The 21,851-nt window shown below is 38.6% G+C and overlaps 1 protein-coding gene across 1 annotated transcript in view; it reads left to right on the forward strand.

The window, feature by feature from the left end:
• LOC101859463 (ketimine reductase mu-crystallin) overlaps positions 1–20,201 on the forward strand; it is a 25,259-nt gene extending 5,058 nt beyond the window's left edge. Inside the window, exons 2-8 of the mRNA XM_005092397.3 lie at positions 5,489–5,633; positions 8,146–8,208; positions 9,841–9,942; positions 10,762–10,945; positions 14,097–14,218; positions 17,186–17,270; positions 18,157–20,201. Of these exons, the coding sequence (XP_005092454.1) occupies positions 5,489–5,633; positions 8,146–8,208; positions 9,841–9,942; positions 10,762–10,945; positions 14,097–14,218; positions 17,186–17,270; positions 18,157–18,218 (763 nt within the window). The 3' untranslated portion in view covers positions 18,219–20,201. The remainder of the gene's footprint in view (positions 1–5,488; positions 5,634–8,145; positions 8,209–9,840; positions 9,943–10,761; positions 10,946–14,096; positions 14,219–17,185; positions 17,271–18,156) is intronic.
• The last annotated feature ends 1,650 nt before the right edge of the window (positions 20,202–21,851 follow it).

Below are 21,851 nucleotides of genomic sequence, written 5' to 3' on the forward strand. Positions count from 1 at the left end.
GGGGGGGAGACTTCTGTAATATGATGAATATGATTGACAAATAAGGGAAATAATAATAATGGACTCAAGGAACAGATACGAATGATGGCACCTACATGTGGTCTTGTAGCTACTGAGTGATATTCCTCTACCAGCGACCACTAGATCTATATGAGACAGTAGAATAGGGGGTAGGGTAGGGTTAGGTCTCTTCTTTATTGTGTTTGTTGGGGTGGTCGCTCGTCACGGAAATCCTTCCTTTACCGATGATGACACTGGTGATGTGTGTTTTTGTCTTTTTGGGTGGTGGAAGGGAAGAAGTCTTCCATTGTTTTGATTTAGCTTTCATTGTCAGGGTTCAAGATGTATCCATAATATAATTTATCCATGGTCTCAAGTGACACAAGTCTATTCCAAAGGTTGTCTTCATCGGGAACCTGTGAACTCATCACACGGTGAAGTCGACACAGCTGAAAAACGTGTGGCGAGTTCACCCAAAAAAAGTATTTTTTAAAAAGTGAACTCGTCATACCACCTCCCCCGTAAGGCCTATAAAGCCACCAGCCATCTTGTACCATTTTAGATTTGATTTATTGCATACAGTAAGGACATTCACATTTTTTACAGGTTTTATATTGCACCCAAAAATGTGTCCGTTTTTTCTTTAAAATTAATGTTGAAACAGAAAGGTTGATATGTGTATATTTTGATTCAATAAACTCTGGTTTTGTATTTTTAAAATGTTATTAATTAAAGTTTTACATGTATGGGTTTGCCTGCCAATCCACGGTGAACTCGCCACACGTATATCACAAGTTGGAGTATGTTGCGAAATCACTTAGGTATGTGACGACTTGTGACGACTTGTGACGAGTTTACTGGAAGCCTCTTCATCTTGTCTGAACTTTTGCAGCAGCAAATAGTCTAACCTGTCCAAAACGTTAGTTCTAGTTTTTGTATTTTTTTTTACGGCACTCGCAACTGCACAACATCATATGAGCCAAGGGGTGGATATCCATCATGTCGTCAACAACTCACCTCTCTAGCCTCAACAGCTCAAGTCTGCTTCAACTATCAAGGCACCCCGGAAGTAGCAGTTCACAAGAGAGTGACAAACAAACAAAAGAAGTAGAGGGAAAATGACGATAGTAAGGATGAGGAAAGAAAAAGCAGCAGTTCCCCCTTGTTGCGGCACAGTATGAGCATGTTATTGATAAATCAACCCAATTCTACTGTGCATAAGAACATGTTAATATCTCCCCTTTGGGAATGGCTTAAAGACGCTTTGAAGCCAGTATAGCACTTGTCCAAAACGGAATTGCTCGTGAGCCAGAAATGAATAGGCCTATGTTTTAGACGTTTTCTGTCTTGGACAGCGAAGAGGAATTTACGGGGAGGGGAGGGGTTTCCAGAGTGCCAGCAGGTATGTACAGCGGTGGGATCATACAATGGTCGCCTGTTGGTCTCTGATAATGGCATCTTTAATCTTACTTTTATCCATTGTCACCAGTGGTTCATAGTTGCATCTCATAGAACCACTGAATGACCAATTAAAAGAGAAATGATTGAACATTTCCATGTTTCCATCCTTAGCACCACCCATTGATGTAAAAATAACTGCCAAGCTTCCCGTGCATGTAACAATGAATCAAGGAACTTTTTTCTTGGCTGACTGTACAATCAGGGTGGCAGGCATAGAGGTCAAATTAATTAAACACGTAAAGCTTTCCAGAAAGATTTGTGTGCTGGAACTCCACTTGAGCACATTCATAATCGATAGTTGTGAGATATCACACCCACACCACTGTGACCATCTGCACAGCTTGGGATCCAGCTTTCAGCATGGGTGGGGTATACAACTACCCCAAGCTACACACCCCTCCCCCCCCCTTCCTCACCTGGCGGCATGGCGTAAAAGTTAGAGTTAGAGCTGATAGAACCAAACTTAAGACAGGTCAAAACCCTCCGAAGGGAAAGAATTTTTCTTTCCTTTTCAGGGTTGAGCAGGTTTTCTTTTTATAGAGGTAATTAATCAAGGGGGAAGTAGGGATATTTCATTAAATCATTATGACAGGTTTCTGTTAAGGCTGGTTCCACTGTATCTGCAGGTACCTCTTCCTTTCTTCCTGTCTGATGTCAGAAGCTGCAGAACCCATGGGGCTGAGACCTTTTTCATGTTCAAATAATCATGAAGACTGTTTTCAATGGACTCGTACCCTGTTTTCATACTAAGCTCTCTTACAATGACTCTTCTATTTTCTGAGTCAGGCCATGTTTTTCATGCTCCTCACATTTTTCTTCAATGATGATGGTCCCACGACACCCTGATCTTATTTGAATGGGATTCAGATTATAATTATTTCCTCATGCCAAGTGTTTACACAAAAGTGATGAGTCTTTCTGAAAGGTAAAAAATACATCCTGCAGCAGAACACCTCCATTGCTTTTTATACTCTGTCACATTTTTAAAATGTACACTGTGTTAAAATGTAAATACCTAGTTTCACAATGAGCTGATATTCTTAAAAATTTCGGGAATACTAATTCAATCAATCTTAAAAACGAAAAAAGCAACAGCAATACGGAAAGTTAATGTAACAGGTTTATTACCGACTTACAAGAGTGTTGGAGTGGTCTACAAAAGTAACACGATCAGTAGCGCGTATGATGTCCTCTTGCATTGATGATGGCCTGACATCGTCGCCGCATGAAATCAGTCAATCACTGTATTGCCTACTGAGGGATGTTATTCCGCCCAAAATGCAATGCTCTCTCAAGTTGAGGAAGTTTCTGACGCTGGTGTTGTCTACTTTGAATGCAGCGATGGAGCAAGTCCCATAGATAGATGCTCAATGGGATTCAAATCTGGTGAGTAGGAAGGCCACAGCTGAAGAACTTAGATGTTGTTTTCATGTAGGAACTGGATGGTTAAACGAGCTCTATGCGCTTGGGCATTGTCATTCATAAAGGTTTGTCCCTGATTTTGAATGGCTGCAACGACGTGTTGCCAAAGAATTTCGTCAATGTATCTGTGTGCTGTCAAATTGCCACGAACAGTCACAAGTGGAGTCTTGTCATCTGCTGTAATTCCTACCCACACCATCACACTTTCATCACTAAAAGCTTTGGCCTGAATTTGGCATTGAGGAACGAACCTCTCATTTGGAATACGCGGAGAACATCTGGTTATTCCATACCTGGTGAGAGGATTCCCTGAAAACAATCTGTGTACCCGAGAGCCTACCACTAGGCGAAGAATGGGAACAGGTGGCCGGAGAATACAGGGACCTCACCAAGGTCAAAATAAACATGGGCAGAGACAGAAGAAATGTTGCGGCTGCCATCAACGAGAGCGATATCAATGAGATTGTTGACACAAACTCAAAAGCAGGGGATCCTATAATTTATACAGATGGTTCAATGAAAAGAGATAGCCAGAGAAGTGGATGGGGATTTGTTGCATTTGCCAACAATAAAATCATACTCATACACAGGGCATCTGGAGCCTGCAGCAGGGCTACATCAAGTATGCGTATGGAAATTGAAGCCATCACGAAAGCACTTGATTGGATGACCCAAGATCGCCCCCACACAACCCATGCTGTTCTTATCACTGATTCCATGTGTACCCTCAGAAGGATCGAAAAAGGTTTCCTGAGAACAGAATGGATTCAAGCTATTGAACCAACGCCTATACGATCGCTCACATGGATTTTCTGCCCTGGCCATGCAGGTATTAAGGGAAATGAAAAAGCCGACAGATTGGCTGGTGAGGCCACCTTAGTTGACAATACGGTTCAACCAGATAGGGTCGAGATCATGAAATGTCTCTCTCGCCAGCTGACTGAGGAGGAGGATAGGGAGGCAGAGGCCAGTACTGCCGTGGAGAGGATGATGCTTTTGGGAATAAAAAAAGGAATCGGAAAATCTGGCATCCTTGCAGGAAAGAACAGAAGAACGTTCAACCAGATGTGCACTGGCACAATCAGTAGAGGGACCCTCGGCAACATTTTGGAGAGAGCAACGGAGCACCAATGGACATGTCCGGAGTGCAGGGATGTTGCTTCCTGAAAGAAGAACAAGAAGAACAAGAACGAGACCAACGTGAATATATTCTTGCCAATCAAGCCTGTTTCTGATGTTGTAGGGCGTCAATCTAATGGGGTGAGCTGGGCTTCTTGCTCGGAGTCCAAATTCCTTCAACAGTCTCAATACAGTTGTTTTTTTTATACTAGGTTGACAGGTCACATGTTGTTGTTCAACTCATCTCTGGTTTGTCTTGCTGTTTTGAAACGATACTGTATGCCGTAGATGCGACAGGGGTATAAAAAGATCCTCTCTTGGAGTAGTGAATAAATTTTCCATGATAGACTGACAGACATACTTGCTTTCTATACATGTACCATACGTGTACTACTGTTGTCATCACTATGTCAGACCCTTAACTTAATAATCAACTAGAGGTATACTCAAAACGTTTTTAAATCAAATTTCTACTATAAGGCCTAAGCTGTGGGGCAATGCAATGATTCTAAAACTCACAGTGATTGAAGATGCTCGTTAGCAATAATGGAATGAACAAAAATTGGTAACTTCTCATTACTAGTTTTTTCTATTCAAGAATCAAAACAGCACTTCCTTTGAAATAATTGACTTTTCATCAACAGTCATAGTTTAGCTGAAAGTACAACCTCAAGATGGACAGACTAGAATTCGTTCTATCATTGAATTTCTGTATCTTGGGGGGAACAATTCATGACAGATTTTTAAGAGTCAGACTGGCAATCAAAGTGAAACATGCACATTGCACAATATTATAATAACAGATTTTGCAAAATAGGTAAGAAAGTAAAAATTTTGTTATTGTTGTCAATGTTTGTGTTTGTAACAATCCTCACCAACTTGAAAAGCAAAATTTCGGGCGTAACTGTGTCAAACCTAATAAGCGTTCACTTAGTCTGTCAGTGATTTCAAAAGGATGTATGTATATATATATTATATATATATATATATATATATATATATATATAATTTTGAACTTGAATGTTACTTTTAGTAAACAGTACTGGTGGAATGACCCATATATATATATATATATATAATTATAATTATAATTGCTGCAAAAAATAAGTTTTCATTTCAATTTAAATTTTATGCTGTCCACATGATCTCAGATTATTTGTGATTGGTGTATACAAACGTAATTATTTTTTACATTTAAAGAATGTTTGTGGATGGAAGACCAGGTCCTTGATATCTTTTCTGCACCATCATTCATGGCTAGAGGAAGCTTGCAGCTCAAGTTTTGTCTGATAAATTTTCATAGTTTAATAATTCTATTAACCGACATAACCATGCAAGACTTCATTATTAGGGAGTAAGTGTGATGAAGTATTTGTTCATAAAAATACATGATTTTTGTCATTTATTCGAGCCTAGAGCCACCAGGGAGTGGGTACTATGAAAGTGAACCTTATTATCATATATCTACATATTTCCCTTTGATTAGGTACTTTGCAAGCATGCCTGTCTACAGCAAAATTGATGATATCATTGTGACAAAAATGGTGTCCTTTTTCCCAAAGAACACTGATGTTCCAAGCCACAATGCTGTGATATTAGTATTTAGCACTAAGAATGGGCTAATGAGAGCGGTAAGTATGAATATGTTCCTTCCGTGTACTTGGCAGAATTTGGCTACTCATGTAACCTCTTAATTTACTTTTTCTTTAGCCATGTCACTTTTCTCTTTTTTAACCCTATCCGTACGCCCTGGAGTCATTTTGTACCCCAGAGGTTGTATTCTTCACATTTTAGAAAACCTCTAGTGCCAAGATCTCTTTGAAACTTTCAGTATTTCTCAAAAAATCATTTTGACAGACTGCTATGCAAAGCGTACACATCGGATTGACGAGTAAATTGCCTCTTTGGAAAGTGGTGGCACAGAGTTCCCCACGTCGTATGGATACGATAGTAAAACATGACATACGGATAGGGTTAAAACTGTTTTTGTTAACTCTGCGTGACCCAAATTTTGTTTCTGCTTTTTGAATAATGCATAATTTATGAGTGTTGAAAAGTTCAGATTAGCTAGTTTGTCATCATAAATAGCTTGAAAATTGCATTTCGACGATGTATCGAAAACTGAGAGAATGTGTTTGTGTTCCACCTGGAATCAAACATTAATTGGTATCCATGTGTTGGTTCAGTTGGTACTTTGGATTTCTGAGTCTCATTCAGCAGGGGAGGAAGACTGGTATCGTCGAATTAGTCTTGTCTTAAAAGGAAACTGATGCTGGGTAAAGTTGCTACATCTGAGTGCTGCAATTATTTATTATGCACAGGGACTTTAAGGGACTGGGTAGCTGTGTTTGGCTCAACACAATTTGTGAAGAGAGCAAAGTGCCCCAGATAAAGCCCTCTTAATTTTCTCATCTATTAACCAAGTCATGCCTCCAAGATCTCATTGGTTATTCGTTTCGTTTTAATAGAATAAAAAGCAGTTGAAGTTTTTTTCAGGTCTTGGTGCCCCAGCGTAACAGCAATTGCTGAAACTGCATGAACCTCAGAGATTCATAATTTGGTCATATTTTTTTAAATTTCTCTTTGGAGTCAGCCATGCATGTCGGTGCATTAGCTTGTTGGACATATTAACTTTCTATTGAGAGCAAAGGGCGGGGGGGGGGGGGGGGGGGGGGGGCTTTGAAACAGGCACATATTTACATTTGTTGGCTCTGCTTCTTTGGAAGTTGTCAATCATTTTAAAAAGATAAAAGTAGTATCCACATTTTCACAAGTCTGGCTTGACTGATCATTGTATTCTCTTTGACAAAACTGCATGGATTGCATTCCTTCTGTGCTTAAGCATGTGTATTCTTTTCATAAACCTGTTCCACCTGTTCCAGTGTGTGGCACAATCAGATATAATGAATTTTTTCCTCTTAACAAAATAGGTGTGATACGATCCACCACATCTATATATTTGAAAACCTGATGTGGTTTTCACTGCTGGCCAAAGTAAAGTATTTTGGAGTTACGTGAAAAAAGTGACGCAAAATCTCTCCTTTCCTGCTCTCTAACCATATTCTTTCATCTACTTTCATCTCCACTTTCTGCCCCCCCCACCCCCCCCTTTTGGACTCCTAACTCTTTCTGCAGCCTTTCTACTGCTACTCCTTGGCTCCTTACTGCTGTCTTTCCTTTCTGCCGCACCCCTGATCTTATGGTAGGTAAGATCGAACACCTAGCATTCTTGTTGAAGGGCGAAAAAAATCTTGGAAGTCCTGTGTCAAGTTGCTCACATTAAAGATTCCTTGTTGGTCCTGAAATCGATAGGAGTAGGCTTCGGCAGCCATCCGTGAAAAATCCAAAATAAATTCCTACCAAACTGAAAATACTTGTCCCACGCACTCATAATCCCATATGACCTTAAGCAGTTGAGAGCACTGTAAAACACTTCCCATTTAAAAAAAAAAAAGAAGAAAGTGCTCATTCCCTTAAAATAATCCCTGAGAAATACATAGAAGCTCTTTTGACTTGTTACAACACTTTGATAATATTGCTTTATTTGTTATAAGCCCCACAGTCAAAATTGTCTGAGATGGCCACCCATTGTCGAGGAGGAAAGTGACTGTCTTACACAATGCCATTATAATAATGTAAAAAATGCACAAAGGGAAAAATGGGAAGTGGACATTTGTACAGGTGATTGTCTTTTACAGGTGGCTGTCAGAGCAGGTTTGACTACATGTAATCATTTGAGTTACCTTTGGTTCTTTTGAATTGTCAAGTAAAAAATATACTTGCAACCATTACTCAATAATCATTCCCGTTACTTTCCTGTTTCTTTACTTTTACTCAGATATCATACTTTCCCCATAGTCTGCTAATCTAACAGAAATATAGATATCTATTTCTAGTTGTTCACTCGATGTGTTTTATTTATGAGGAGTGACGTTGACATATGCATCTGGTTTGAGCTAACAATCTTGATTGCAATGTAAAATACAATATAAACTGCGGAGATATTTCCTTCTGCATCTTGAAAAATAATTTGAACTCCAGATATCATTTGGAAAAATTAATAATAGATTTATAGTGGCTGCAGTTTTGAGTTACATTGGTCGCTTGCGAATAATGCAGCCTTTTCTTTACTTTTTCTCTCAGATCATGGATGGTGATGTCATTACACTGAAGCGCACAGCAGCGGCATCTGCAGTAGCCACAAAAGTAAATTTCATTTGGCAAATATATACATGCATGTGTCACAATGCAGTGGAATAAGGCGCTCGTCAATTTTCAGACACATGGAGTTATTGGTATCGTCTTAAAGCTTGTCCATTTGTCTTGTTGTCAATGAAAAATAACCATCTATCTTGAATAGAAGTTGAGATATTTGCAATTAAAGGAGATGGGGGTCACCTGGTTTCAGAGGTATAATTAGCAAGAAAGTGGCCGTCAAGTTTTGGTGACTTCTAAAGCTTGAGAGTCCTTAGAAACCAGGAATTTACATTTTTGTGCCATTAATCAATTTTTTTCCTTTAAAATCCACGGGGAACGACGTTTTAAAAAAAATGGATATAAAAGGTGTATAGCCAAAAAACAAAATGCAATAAAAAGTGCCAAACAAGGGGTAAATAAAAGGCCGGTTTCGTCGATTTAGATCTAGTTGTTTTGACGAGCGCCTGATTTCACCATGATGTCTTACATATTAGGTCTATAGTTGTGTGTGTACTCACTTGTTAATGATGGGTGCTCATGTGTGGTCTTCTTTGTTTTTTGTTTTTTTGTTGTTTTTTTTTGGGGGGGGGGGGGTTGGTATCATTTTTATACCTGTAAATCTGTTCCCAGTGAAATGTTGCCATTATCAGGCCAACTCACCATATGCTACAGCATGACAAGAAGGTGTTCTCAATAACAGTAAGAGGGCGTTGCAGTTGGGTTTCGACCAATAATGTTTTAGATTTGTAATCAATTTAGTAAACCAATAGAACCTGCTTGAATATGTCTTGTGTGCCATTCCGTTCAAGGACAGATAGAGCACTGAAATGGTCTTAACTTCTCATCCATTGATCAGTTATTGATTAAAGTGATTGGAAATGCCTTCAATAAAATACGAAGGTAAAGCTTTTAGCACATGAAGCATTCTATTGTCGTAAGTAAAATGAAATCGAATCCAATGTGATGTAAGTAATTTTTGTGGTTTTCAAATAAGACTTAAGGTTGTTACTGTTCCTGAATTCAGGACTGGGTTCCTAAACCCAGTGCCAACTACAATTTTATGCTGCTTATTCTTAAAGGGAACAACTGTAGTATGTTATCACTGTTGTCAAAATGTACCCTCTATAAAGCAGGGGCAAACTGAGTAATTCATTCTTCTCAAATTTCTTGCGACAGGGAAGATTTATATTTATATCTCTGAAAGTCAGTTCTGTCTGTATTAGCTGGATGACACTCACCTCCTTTCTTTGTATGTGAAAATGTCTGGAAGAAACACTTATCTATGTGAAAATGTCTGGAAGAAACACTTTTCTGGGTAATTTTTAGCTGCCCCTTTACTAGATGCTTGTCAAAATTTATCCATCCATCTATATGTGAGAGATTTGTAACCTTGATTTAAGACCATGAAAGCATTGAAGGTGTTTTCCAATTTGCCAAGAGGCTTTAGATTTTTTATGATCGGCCTTTGAAATGCTGAATTGCCTGGGTTTTGAAATATGGGTATTTGGGTTTCAGTTTCTGAATAAAATGCCATTACCTTTTGTTCTTTGCGTATTGTATCAAATGCTTTTTAAATGGAAGTGAGGAATAGCGTTTTACATTTGTTATATTATAATCTTTATTTCTATTTTTTCTTTTTAGTATCTGACCAATGGGCAACCACATACTTTAGCCATTCTGGGCTCAGGAAGTCAGGCCCGATCTCATTATGCTGCTATTTCCCACGTCTTCAAATTCCAGCAGGTAATTAACATTTAAGATTGTATCGTGTCTTATTCTCAGCAATATACATATAACACGGTTAGCTAGAATTCGTCGGGATTGGCCTCGGTAGTTCGAAGGATATCTTACAAACATAAAGAAGAGAAAAAGACGGGACTGTAGTCACAGTTCAACGGATGCCTGGTTTTGAGTCTTTTGTGATCAACCTGTCCAGTGTTATACTGTAGCTTATTTCAGAATTTGATTCAGACTTTTCTTTTCATGACATGAACCTAATGTTTTCATACCCCATGCTGAAAGTATATTATTTAGCATTATATTCCTCTCTTTGTTGGCATTGTGGAACTTTCAATTTTCCTCCTTGGCTGAGGACCCAGACACCAGGGCGCTGTCCTGGCTTAAGATCTCTTATACCTTTCTGATGTAAAGGTATGAGTTACCAGCCCTTATAAAAATTAACAGTACTACTGATAATGCTATTTATGTTATGTGTTATGTTACATTCTGTGTTTCTTGAAAATGTTGTGCATTACAATTTGTTACTTTACACTTGACTCAACTAGGAAGCTCTCACGTGCATTGTATTTCAGTGGTGCAGGCAAATAGTATTTTTCTGATTGGGTTGTTTGATGAAGGTCTCTATACCCATGACATTTTTTAAACAAGGGTCATATGTTTCTACCTAAATTAGCTGTATAATTAATTCTAGAGTTTTAACAGCATTTAAAAAATGTATTTCCAGTGTGGGATTTGGTCAGAGGAGATTTAATGTAAACAGGCATAAAGTTAACTGTGTTTTGCACAGTATTTTATAGCCTATATATTTTTTCCCAAATGCAGGTGAACATCTGGAATCATCGATCGGCCGGTGCTGAGGCTCTGGCCAAGGAAATTGGTCCCACAGCCCAGGCATTTGCCAGTGTAGAAGATGCTGTGAGAGATGCTGATGTCATTGTCACAGTGACAAGCTCTGACAAGCCTGTGTTGAAAGCAGAATGGGTCAAACCAGGAGCACATATTAATGGTGAGGACTTGTAGTGTGTGAGAACTTTACAATGCGCTCATTTTTAAGGTGGTTACCCCTGTTTTGGGAGAATATAGAAGGATGGCTGGAGGATGCAAGACTGACAAATGTCATATATTGCTATTGGGCATTTGTCAGAGTCTTACACCCAGATATCGAGACGAAGAAAGAGGTGGTGAACTTGGCGTCAAGGTGTTAAGAAAGAAGCAGAAATAGAAACAATATTGATACTACTAAAGATTGAGGGAAAGGAGAGATGATGAAAGTGGGTATTCTGGAAAGGAAAGAAGGATGTCATACATTACTGAATATTGCACATAAAGATCAGGAGCTCAGAAGCCCAGGTGCTTTATTTCATACTTATGCAGTTATGCATCTTTGTCTATGTGCAGTGGGTTTGTTTTTAATCTCTTCTACCCAATTGGAGGTTGTTTGGATGTGACGATTACAAAACAAGAAAAAGAAAAAAAAGAACAGACCAGATCAAGAAACAAAAACAACTCAACATTTTGTTAATCCTTCTGGCTTGGGAAATTTGTCTCAAACTGGTTCAGGTAGGCTATAATCTTTATTAAAATGGCAATGGGCATATTAGAAGCATTTATTTCCACCTCTTCCCTGGACAGTTGTAGGTAACTAAAATGCAAGAGTCATTGTTGAAAGGTTAATGTGCTTTGATCAAGAGCATACTTCAGAGGTCAGTCGTAATGATACTGTCCTACTTAATGCCACTAGATTTTGTCTGTGGACTTATTGCCATGCTTCTAGATGACAGAACTATTCATCAAATTTTCCGCTCTAATTAGCAATCCATTTTATAACCTGAGATCTGCCCATGCCACTCTAAACAGACTGATGACAGTGCATGCAAGTGATGCCGCCTGAAAAGTAGGGCAAAAGTTCACACTCAGTGTATCATTGTTTGCCTCTTGTGAAGACTTAGACTAGAGAACAGGTGATGTAATAAAAACATTCTTCCTACTTACCAATTAGGCATAAAATCTTGATTGGTTAGGCTCCTCACTGTAGCACATACAAGAGTCGTTCGTTTTCCATACCTGTTTTATCATGTTTCTTCATTGTTCTGCTGGGATACTATGACTCATTCACCATGGGTAACTCTTATAGGAAGGGTTGAATCGCCCAGCTTCCTAAATGATGTACATTTTGTCAATAGGGGCCTTATGAAGGCTTCATGAAGAATGTAACCTCAATAAACATTTCCATATATAGGTTGCATGTAGTATAGCCCCAATAATCCCACCTCCCATCTGAGCGCTCCCCCCCCCCCCCTCCCCCCAAAGAAAAAAAAAGAAGCTTTTTGGGCTAACTTAGTCCATATTGCCAAATATCCCTCTCCTCTAACCCGGAAAGCTTTATTAGGTTTCAACTCTATCTAGATCTAGTCTGCCTTGTCTTAATATGCGTAACTGTCACTGAATAGAATCTACACCTACTGAATAATGAACCGTAAATGTGCATGGCGAAGGAAGTCTTAATACATCTTTTAGATGCAGTAAATCACAGTCTAGAATCATGCATCCATTTTACAGAAGTTTAAGGCTTCTTATATTTTTTTTCTCAGAGTATCTATATTGTTATAATCTATGCACTGATATACTGTCATTGAGCACAGGGACAAAACTTAAATGATAAGAAAGATGCAATAATAGAATCTAGGACTAGATCATCAGAACTGCTGAATACCCACTTGTGAACTACTTTCCCAAACTAGGTTTAATTCTTTCACTAGCTGAATGCAGTGAAATGAGTTGAACAAAGTCTGAACACATCACGTTGATTAATAGATCCAACAAATCACATAGATCTTGAATAATGTATCAATTTAACAGAAATTCTCAGCCATTCAAGTCTGTTTTCCAGAATATCTGTTGTAGTACAGTTTATAATTTATACACTGGTTTACTGTTGTTGAGCACAAAGACAAAAATGAACTTATTAACTCACTTGCGACTGGGCCCTTTCACCAGTCACAAGCGTTGAAGACTGGCGTTTTTGGGGGTATTTCAATAAATCACCACAACTCACAGAATTACCCTATTGTAATTATTTTTTGACACAGTAAAGTAACATTCAAGCTTAATGTAATACAAAAAACTAAAGTTGTCTACGTCTAATACTTTAATTTGTATGATTTTTAAAAAATTGGCATGAATTTGATTTTCCGAAAAATTTCCAGAGACGTGACAAGTAGAATGAAATTCACTACAACAACAAAAATAAAAGTTCAAAGTGTTCTGGTTTGATTTGTATACATGTGCGAGTGTTTGGTGAAAATATAAAAGCTGGTCTGTGCATTGATTCAGACCCATACACTGAATTACATGAGACAGATGTACGGCACGACGTTGTGATTTCGTTGCGCGAAAAACAACACCGGTACTAGTGCTAGATCTAGCCCTAGAACTACGACTCGGGCCGTGTTCGGGTACATATCCAGGATCCTAACTATTAGACACATCATATTCTGAGACACTAGAACTAGTAAAACGTACAGAAATATAGAAAACGGCGAAATTATGTGATTCTTGTTCATGCGACTTCTTCGACTGTTACTACGACGCGACTGTCGGATTACTATCAGCTGTATAGAAAAAAACAAAGCGCGAGTTCCGGTCTGTTCAACCCCAGTTGGGGTCACTGTCCTTCACCTTCAATAACTTAAAAACTACTGGCCCCAGAGATATGAAACGAAGTCTAAGTAGCTCAGGCTTGGCCAAACAAGGGTACGAGGCGGGTCTCGCGATCCGTGCATGATTTGTAGAGCAAAAAAAAAAATTCCAAAGTTGGTCACGTAGGGCTTGTGAGACCCGTCGCGAGCGTTGCGGCGGGGGTCACGCAACTGTTGTGTGAGCCGTCTGAAGTGAGTTAAGAAAGATGCAGGACTGGGAAAGTGATACTAAAACTCTTTAATTCTAGAGATCAACTCTTGTAGCAAGAAACAGGTAGTCAGGTAATCCAAATAATGGGTGTCAGGTATGCATCCCCAAATAAAGACTTCCTATTTACAATAATTACCTTCATAAACTGCAGAGACACCAGTGATAACATGGCAACCAGATTCTCTGTCCATTAAGAAAAACCTTGTTCATTTGCATGCTTACACCACACTTCACATATGTCTTTCCAGCTGTTGGGGCTTGCCGGCCAAACTGGGCAGAGCTGGACCCTCAGCTCATGCAGAACTCTGTTGTGTATGCCGACAGTCGAGAAGGTGCCATGAGTGAGAGCGGAGACGTTATCATGTCGAAAGTAAGTGTTGTAGTCATGTGTACTGGACAGGGAGTTTGTCTTTTTTTTTTTCTCTTTTCCTAGCTAGATTTTAGATATATATTCAGTCACATCCTTTACTTTCCCAAACCAGGTTTTAACTCTTTAACTTTCAGAATGAATCTTACATGATGTAATGTGGAAATAACCCATTATGGGGCTGATCGATTGAGGATATGTCCTGAAAGGGTTAACCCAGATAAAAGCTCCAGACTTTTAAAAGAATTTAAGCAGTGACACAGCCAGTCATCAGTTTTGTGTACAATTTCAATAGTAGTTTCGATTGTTTAACCCTTCACTGTTACAATCTTTTATGGATCTGCCAAGGGGGGAAACGAGTCATATTGTACTGTTGCCACTGAAATTGCCAATTCCTCACTTGTTGGGGATAGTAGATGGAGTCCTGAATTTTCTCAGGATAATAGAAAAAGCCTATTGATGTTACTTTGTGAAATACATGTGGCTAGTGTTAATTAAAAATGTTTCAATCAGTTGGTCATTTTTTAAAACCCATTTTGAGCTAAACTAGATTTCCCGTCATGTTGCCACACCAGCTTTGACGGGCTTTCCCACTGTAGAACCATACTGGCTTTTACCGGCCTGACACACCAGCCTTTAGTGCATGTTTAGAAATACGAACATTAAGCTCTACTTTTAGATGCTGATGTCTTGGGTCCTTGTTGTATGTGAACTTTCATTGAAATATGTTTCTTGGATCAAAAGCAAAAATAATTTCTTTGCTACACCTCCTGAACCTCTGTAAAACACTGAAATAATCTGGTTCTGGGAAGCTATCAGCTGGCCGTCATTTTGGTTCTGCTGTGCTGACCTATTTATGGTGCTAAGAGGGTTAACCCTCAGATTCTATTTTTAGAAATGAATGCCTACTGTGTTGGAAGTGTCTACGTTCTCTAACATTAGAGAACGTATACAAGCTGTCTACGTTCTCTAACGTTCAGTGCTTCCAATTTTCCGCCATTTTTTAAAGTTTCCTCCAGACGTCATCTGCCGATCCGATGCCCGTCGCCTCATTGATATCTCTCCCCCCCCCCCCATGTTTCCGACTTTCTCACTTTCTTTGTTATAGAAGTTGTCAACATCTTGATCTATGTTGTTGCTTTTCCTGGCAAATTTTTTTTGCTTGTTTTTTTTGGGGGGGGGGGGGGGTTTTCTTCTTCTTCTCCTCCTCCCGATTGACCAACAATTTCCCCCAAAGTTATAATTTGATGCTTTGTAATTTCTTAGGTAGTGATGAAGCATGCAAATTCTGGTTTTGTCCCCAAGAGGAGCTTTTATCAACTAAGTATAGGCCTACTTTTCCTTTTACCAATTTACGCCTGGTTAAAGTACATTTTCAACAGTGGCTTTCCTTGGTCTGTGAGTCTAAATTTTTACATTTATTTTAAAATCAGAGAGGCCAAATCTTAGCTCTTCAATTGCAAATTTTCTTTATCCAGGGCCCTCCTGCGGCCCCCAGACCCCTGCCAATTGTTCCTCCTGCCAATTATTATTCGTCCTTGTTGCGGGTCCGGGGGCAAATTGTTGGTCAGTAAGGAGAAGGAGAGGAAAAAAAACAACAACCAAAAAACCCCCCCCAAAGTTTCCGGAACCGGGATTCGATGCCACGCTTGGAAGCACTGAGCATTAGAGAACGTAGACAGCTTGTATACGTCCTTTAACATTAGAGAATGTAGACACTACCCTACTGTGTTTAAAAAAACTTTTGCTATAACCGTTAATGGTAACTGCGTGAGCCTGCCCATTTTAAGAAGTAATCTACTCTGGTTTGCTTAAAAAAATATCCAGTCGTTTATAGCATACAAGTAATGATAGAACTTTCTTATGAGCTGCTCTTGAAATGCTTTGATAAACTATGCTTACATGTGCTGAAAGTAGCTTATCCTTATATCCGTACGCCCTGGGGTAATTGTGTACCCCCGGGGTTGTATTCTTCACATTTTTAGAATACTTCTAGTAGGAAGATCTCTTTGAAACTTTCAGTACTTCTCAACAAATTTTGACAGACTGCCATGGAAAGTGCACGGATCGGATTAACAAGTAAATTTCCTCTTTGGAAAGTGTTGGCACAGAGTTCCCCACGTCGTATAGATACGATAGTAAAACACGATGTACGATAGGGCATTAGGGTTAAAAACTCTAGTTCATAAGCAGAATTATATTCCTCGTGAAATCTTCAAGCGTGACACATGCAGTCTACAAACTTTTGAATTTATGCGTTTGATGTGTAAGCTTCAGTCATGTAGACTGTGTAGAAGACAGTGCCCATATCAATGAAAATTGGGCATTAATGAGTCAGTGATGATAATCTGAAGCAAATCGTTTGACAGGTGTCCTGTATTTGCCTTCTTTATTCTTGGCATGTGTTCTTGTCTTTAAGTTTAAGGGCCCTCTTTTGGTATGAAATCTAAAAGTGACACGATAGACTTCACTAAATTGGTCATTCACTCAAAACAAGTGAACCTGTTTTGATAGTTCTTCTTCTAATAAATGAACTCCAGGTAAAAGAGACCTGTTTTCAGCAATTGCCAAAATGTAATGTGATGTCGAAGTCGTTGTAGAGGAATGTACCAGAGCAACTGGCAGCGTATCAACGGCTCCGATAGAAATAGATCAGCGGTTCCGATAGAAATAGTTCATACTTTTTAAAATACTATTATACTTTACCTTTTACAGTCTAGATTTGCATACAGTACTCCTTATCTACGCTGTTTTAAGGCCATGTTGGCAGCTACTCTGAGATGAAAGCAGTAACCAGGTTATTTCTGACAAGTGGTCTTGTTTTTGTGCCAAAAAGCGATGATTACAAAAAAATTGCTTTCTAAATGTTATGATTCTATTATTATTCACCTATAGGCTGCATTCAACTGAAACTGTACCCAACATTTAGCTCCACACCCTTTATTGTGGTACCCACTTTTCTGCTTGCAGGCTACGATCCATGCTGAAATTGGAGAAATGGTCAACGACCCAACACTTGCGAGGCCTGCTGAGACAACTGTGTTCAAGTCTCTTGGTAAGCTCGTATACAGTATTCATTTGTGGAATTCGTACAACTTTTTAAAAATAGTAATTTTATTCTTGTGGCCAGTGACTGTAACTCTGTAAGATTTTTTTGTCTCGTGTGAGTCTTGTTGATGACCTGCTGGAGGCAAAGAAGTTACTTTTTAGTTATCCCTGAATGACCCATGTTCTTTGGCTCCTTTTGGATTGACTACTAGATTTACACCATTGCATTCTGAAGTGTAAGTTTGTTAAACAAAGCGGTAAAATTAACGCTTGCTCAGAGTGGGTGGTTGGCGGGTGCTCTGGTATGGTTTGCTCCTTCTTTCCTGTCAAATATCTATCATCATTATCTCCCCTCCTTTTTTGTTTCTCTCTCTTGTAACACTTCCAATGTGGGTGGTTGGCGGGTGCTCTGGTGTGGTTTGCTTCTTTTTTCCTATGAGACATCTACCGTCCTTATGTCCCCTTCTTCTTTTTTATGTTTGTTTCTCTCTTGTAACACTTCTAATCTTCTGGCGCTCATATGACCTTATACAGTTGCGAGCGCCGTAAAACTCGTACAAAAACAAAAAACACCCCCAGTCTTCGGCACTTATATGACCTTATTGTGTTGCAAGTGCCGTAAAACACATACTAAAGCAAAGCTTGCCCAGACGTGCACTTGGGCCCTGTGGTTGAGACGGTATTGCTGAAGAATGCAGGAGTTTACATTTCACTTTAACTCACAGTCAATGTTGTATTATGTAATAAATTTCCATGAATACTACTGGAACTACAGTTAAGATATCTTGCAAGTTCAGAGCTGCTCTCCCATTCGATTTTGCACATCAAATACAAATGCTGCCTCATCCAGGAATGCAAAATTGTATTTTTTGTCATCATTTGTCCATCCTCAGGTGTGGCTGTGGAGGATGCTTCAGCTGCCAAGATAGTAGTTGATAAGTTAAAGATTCCTTGAATAAAAGCATTGCCTTTTTCAAGTTCCTGAGTTATTGAACTCGACTACTACAGGATAGAGTCTAGTCCATTGAAGTTTGCTTAAAAATAAAATTCACTAGGCCCCCTTATTTTAATACTCAGAGAGACTATGTTAGAGAGATATCAAGCCTGATATATTGATATATAATTATCCAATTTTTAGTACTTCCAGTGTTATGAATTAAATAATGTTTATAGAAGGCAGGATCTTAAGTGTTACCTGCTGCAGTTTTCTTTACCTGGTAATTAATCCAGCAGTTTGTGGATTTATGTTACACCACCACACAACTGCTTCAACATTAAATGCTAAAGGTGGTCAGATGCTTTCCCCATGGTTGCTATAAATAAAACCCCAAAGTCCATCAAAGGTTCTTTACTTAAGAAAAACAGAAGGCAGTAGAGCATCCTTTTGTAGTACTTTCTTTGCAGGAATGGCTCAAACTCAAAACAAGGATACCTCGTTGTGATGGTTATCAAACAAGATGACCATGGTGACTAATTTAGTTCAGATGCCAGATCATGGCAAAACAGAAGTTGAAACAACTCTCAACCCTGAAATAGCGATCGGGTGAATGGGTTACAGTAGCTAAATTCTTAAAGAGAAATGGGACGAAAGTTTGATTTTTAAGTCTGTGATTTCATGTTAGGTGATTACCACTATATTATTCAGATTTTTCTTAAATTTTTTTACGCATTCAGACCAAAGATCTGCATCTGTCGGCACCTTTCCGTCATACACAAGGACAAATTCTTTATCTCACCTTCTAGTTTTCAGTCCTAAGTCTCATGACCCTAAGTTGAAGGGAGTTGATGTCCATCCCCCTAGTTTGTTTTACAGCAGACTTAAAATTTCTACTGTCAAGTTTGGTGTAGCATAGCAAATTCAGCAGGTCAATTTTTTCAATCACGTTTTTTGTTGAAATGGTTGAATCTGATATATCACATTCTTACCCCTGGTCAAATTTTGATGCTAATACATACCAAATATAATAGAATTTGACCCAACTTCTTCAATTCCCGAGAAATTACAAAAATAAACCAGTTGTGTGACCTCAATTTGCCCAAGGCAAAAAAAGAGACTTCATCAAATGAACATGATATGGTGTGGTAATGACACAATGGTCCCAGACAGCTACTGTCCATTATTCATGTGGATGGATGCGTGTCTTTGATCTGAATGTGCCTTTAAAATGCCCCAGTACTGTACTTGAGAATATATGTGAGGCAGTGTGGTGAAATCAGGCACTCGTCAAAATAAGGAAATCGGAGAAAAGGGCATTTTTCAGCCAGTTTTGGAATCAAATTTTTATATTTTAGCTTAACTTCTTTTATGTCCGTTTAAAACACATTTCCTTGTGAATTTTACTGAAAAACATTAATTAAAGGCACAAAATATGTCATTTTTCAGTTTTCAAAGACTCTTTGGCTCTTGGAGTTACCAAACTGTAGCGGCCATTTTCTCGCTATTTTCATCACTGAAACCAGGCGACAACACTTACTTCAATCGCAACTATCTTGATTTCTAGTTAAGATAAATGGATATAATTTCTTTGAAAGCACGGCAAATAGTTCAACTTTCGGATAATACCAATAACTCCACATGCCCAAAAATTGACGAGCGCCCGATTCCACCACGTTGTGACACATATAATTTCATGGTCTTATACTTACTTTATAATGGTTATTATGATATTGTTCTATTGACAGCCATGAATAATTTTGTTCTTGAAGCTGTTGTTCTGTTTGTTTCAGTGTATTATAAATGGAAATCCACAGACAATTTTACTTTTGAAGCAATTGTCCTGCTTTTTTAATACATTACTCAATGCACACAAGTTGTTCTGCACATGTTGACTGTATTCTAGCCATTTTACAGTTTGCCATAAAATTTACAGAATGCGTGTATGCAAAGATTGTATCCCGTGCTTTCAATAAAAGAAATTTTGAAAATGCCAAACACCAATGTTGGTTTTTTTTCAGTCTTTTTTGTCTCAACATGGTCACAATCATGGTAATCATAAAAAGGCTAAGGTGGTCTTGAGGCCAGATTTATATATGATGCAAAACCAAAGAAAGTATGAATGAATGGCTTTATAGTTGAAAATAGTTTTAAAATTATCCATAAAATGTGTGTTTGTGTGTGTGTGTGTGAAATTGCATTCTATTGCATTTTGTGATTCAAAAATCATTTATAGCTTCAGTACTTTGAGAAATCTGGTTCATATTGTTAGTGTTAGATAAAGGTAAGTCACAGAAACAAAATTTTGAGAAAAATGGCTGAAAAGCTTTAAAGTTTTCTTCTTTAATCTGGATAGAGTTCTTCTCCAAGTGATATTGATTAACCTTTTCGTAGCACGGCGCTCCACGTTGGCGCGCTGTTTTTATATTACGTTGGAACGTAGCCCTCCTCTTTGGCGCGTGCTATTTCACAACCCTGGATTCACGTACTTGTGCATGCAACAAAAAGTTTGCTTTTCATTTTTCACTTTCAAACTTTCAAAAAGTATTCAGATACCATTTTGGAATTGTTTCTTGCTGTCAGAAATTGAGTGGCTTGAACACTTTTCAATTTACAGTCGAATTTCTGAGGTCACTTTCCAGAGCGTTCCCGAGACCGTTTTCATACGATACGCTGAAAGTTGTGGCGCTAAGACGGATGCTGAGAAGACTCACTCTCAAAGGAGTCACAGATTCTATATATACATATACATAGAAAGGTCCGATGATGAAGATGATTTTGAAAGGATGAGGATACTATGCCGGTTGACTATAAAGCAGAACCGTCAAAATTTACCTAAGATTTAAGAAGCAACCAGTAGTGAATCAAGTATACGTGAGATTAGAATGCATAGACACAGATGATGAGATGATGGATGATAGGACTGACCGGTTTTTGAAATTACGATATGGCGACGGATATACTGTATAGCTGTAAAGGAGAGTATAGAAAGACAAAAAAAATGAACAAGAATAAGTGGAGGTATTAGAATATAAAATGCTGCGGGCTCGAAACACAAACAACATTCACCGCGTTTCTCAGTTTACTGGTACATGTATTTGGTGGAATCAAAGTCTCACAACCCAAACAACCGTTTGCATCAGACATTTGTATGATTTACTGGCTGGTCATTACAGAGGAGGTAATAAACTTTTATAAAACTAAAACAAAACGACAAGATGTGGAAAGGATCAATGGCAAAGATCTGCAAACCTTGGCAAGTCGTTTACGTTGCAAAACCAAGAAACCAGATAATCTTGTAGAAATGGAAGGATTCTTTGTTATCTATTTTCGTTCACATGGGTATGCTCAAGATATTGACTCTCTACGACCGCTGACCTTGAAACCCAGGTTGCACTTATCTTTCTGCTGCATAATGATGTACACGCAAAGAAAAGGGTTCTTGACAGCTCTCTCTTCTCGTTTCATATGTCAAACAGCATAGCACAAGTGCACCACGGAGAGCTTTATCATGACATAAAGATGAAGCATTTAATTTATCCCGAATCTACAGGAGAAAGTTTTTTTTTTAAACTTGTGAAAACCGTAACAGGACTTTGTATTGACGAAATCATGGTGTATTTCAAAGGACGTTCCCGATCCAAGGTTTATCTG

Source organism: Aplysia californica, unplaced genomic scaffold, assembly GCF_000002075.1.
Source record: "Aplysia californica isolate F4 #8 unplaced genomic scaffold, AplCal3.0 scaffold00046, whole genome shotgun sequence".
Classification (NCBI taxonomy): Eukaryota; Metazoa; Mollusca; class Gastropoda; order Aplysiida; family Aplysiidae; genus Aplysia; species Aplysia californica.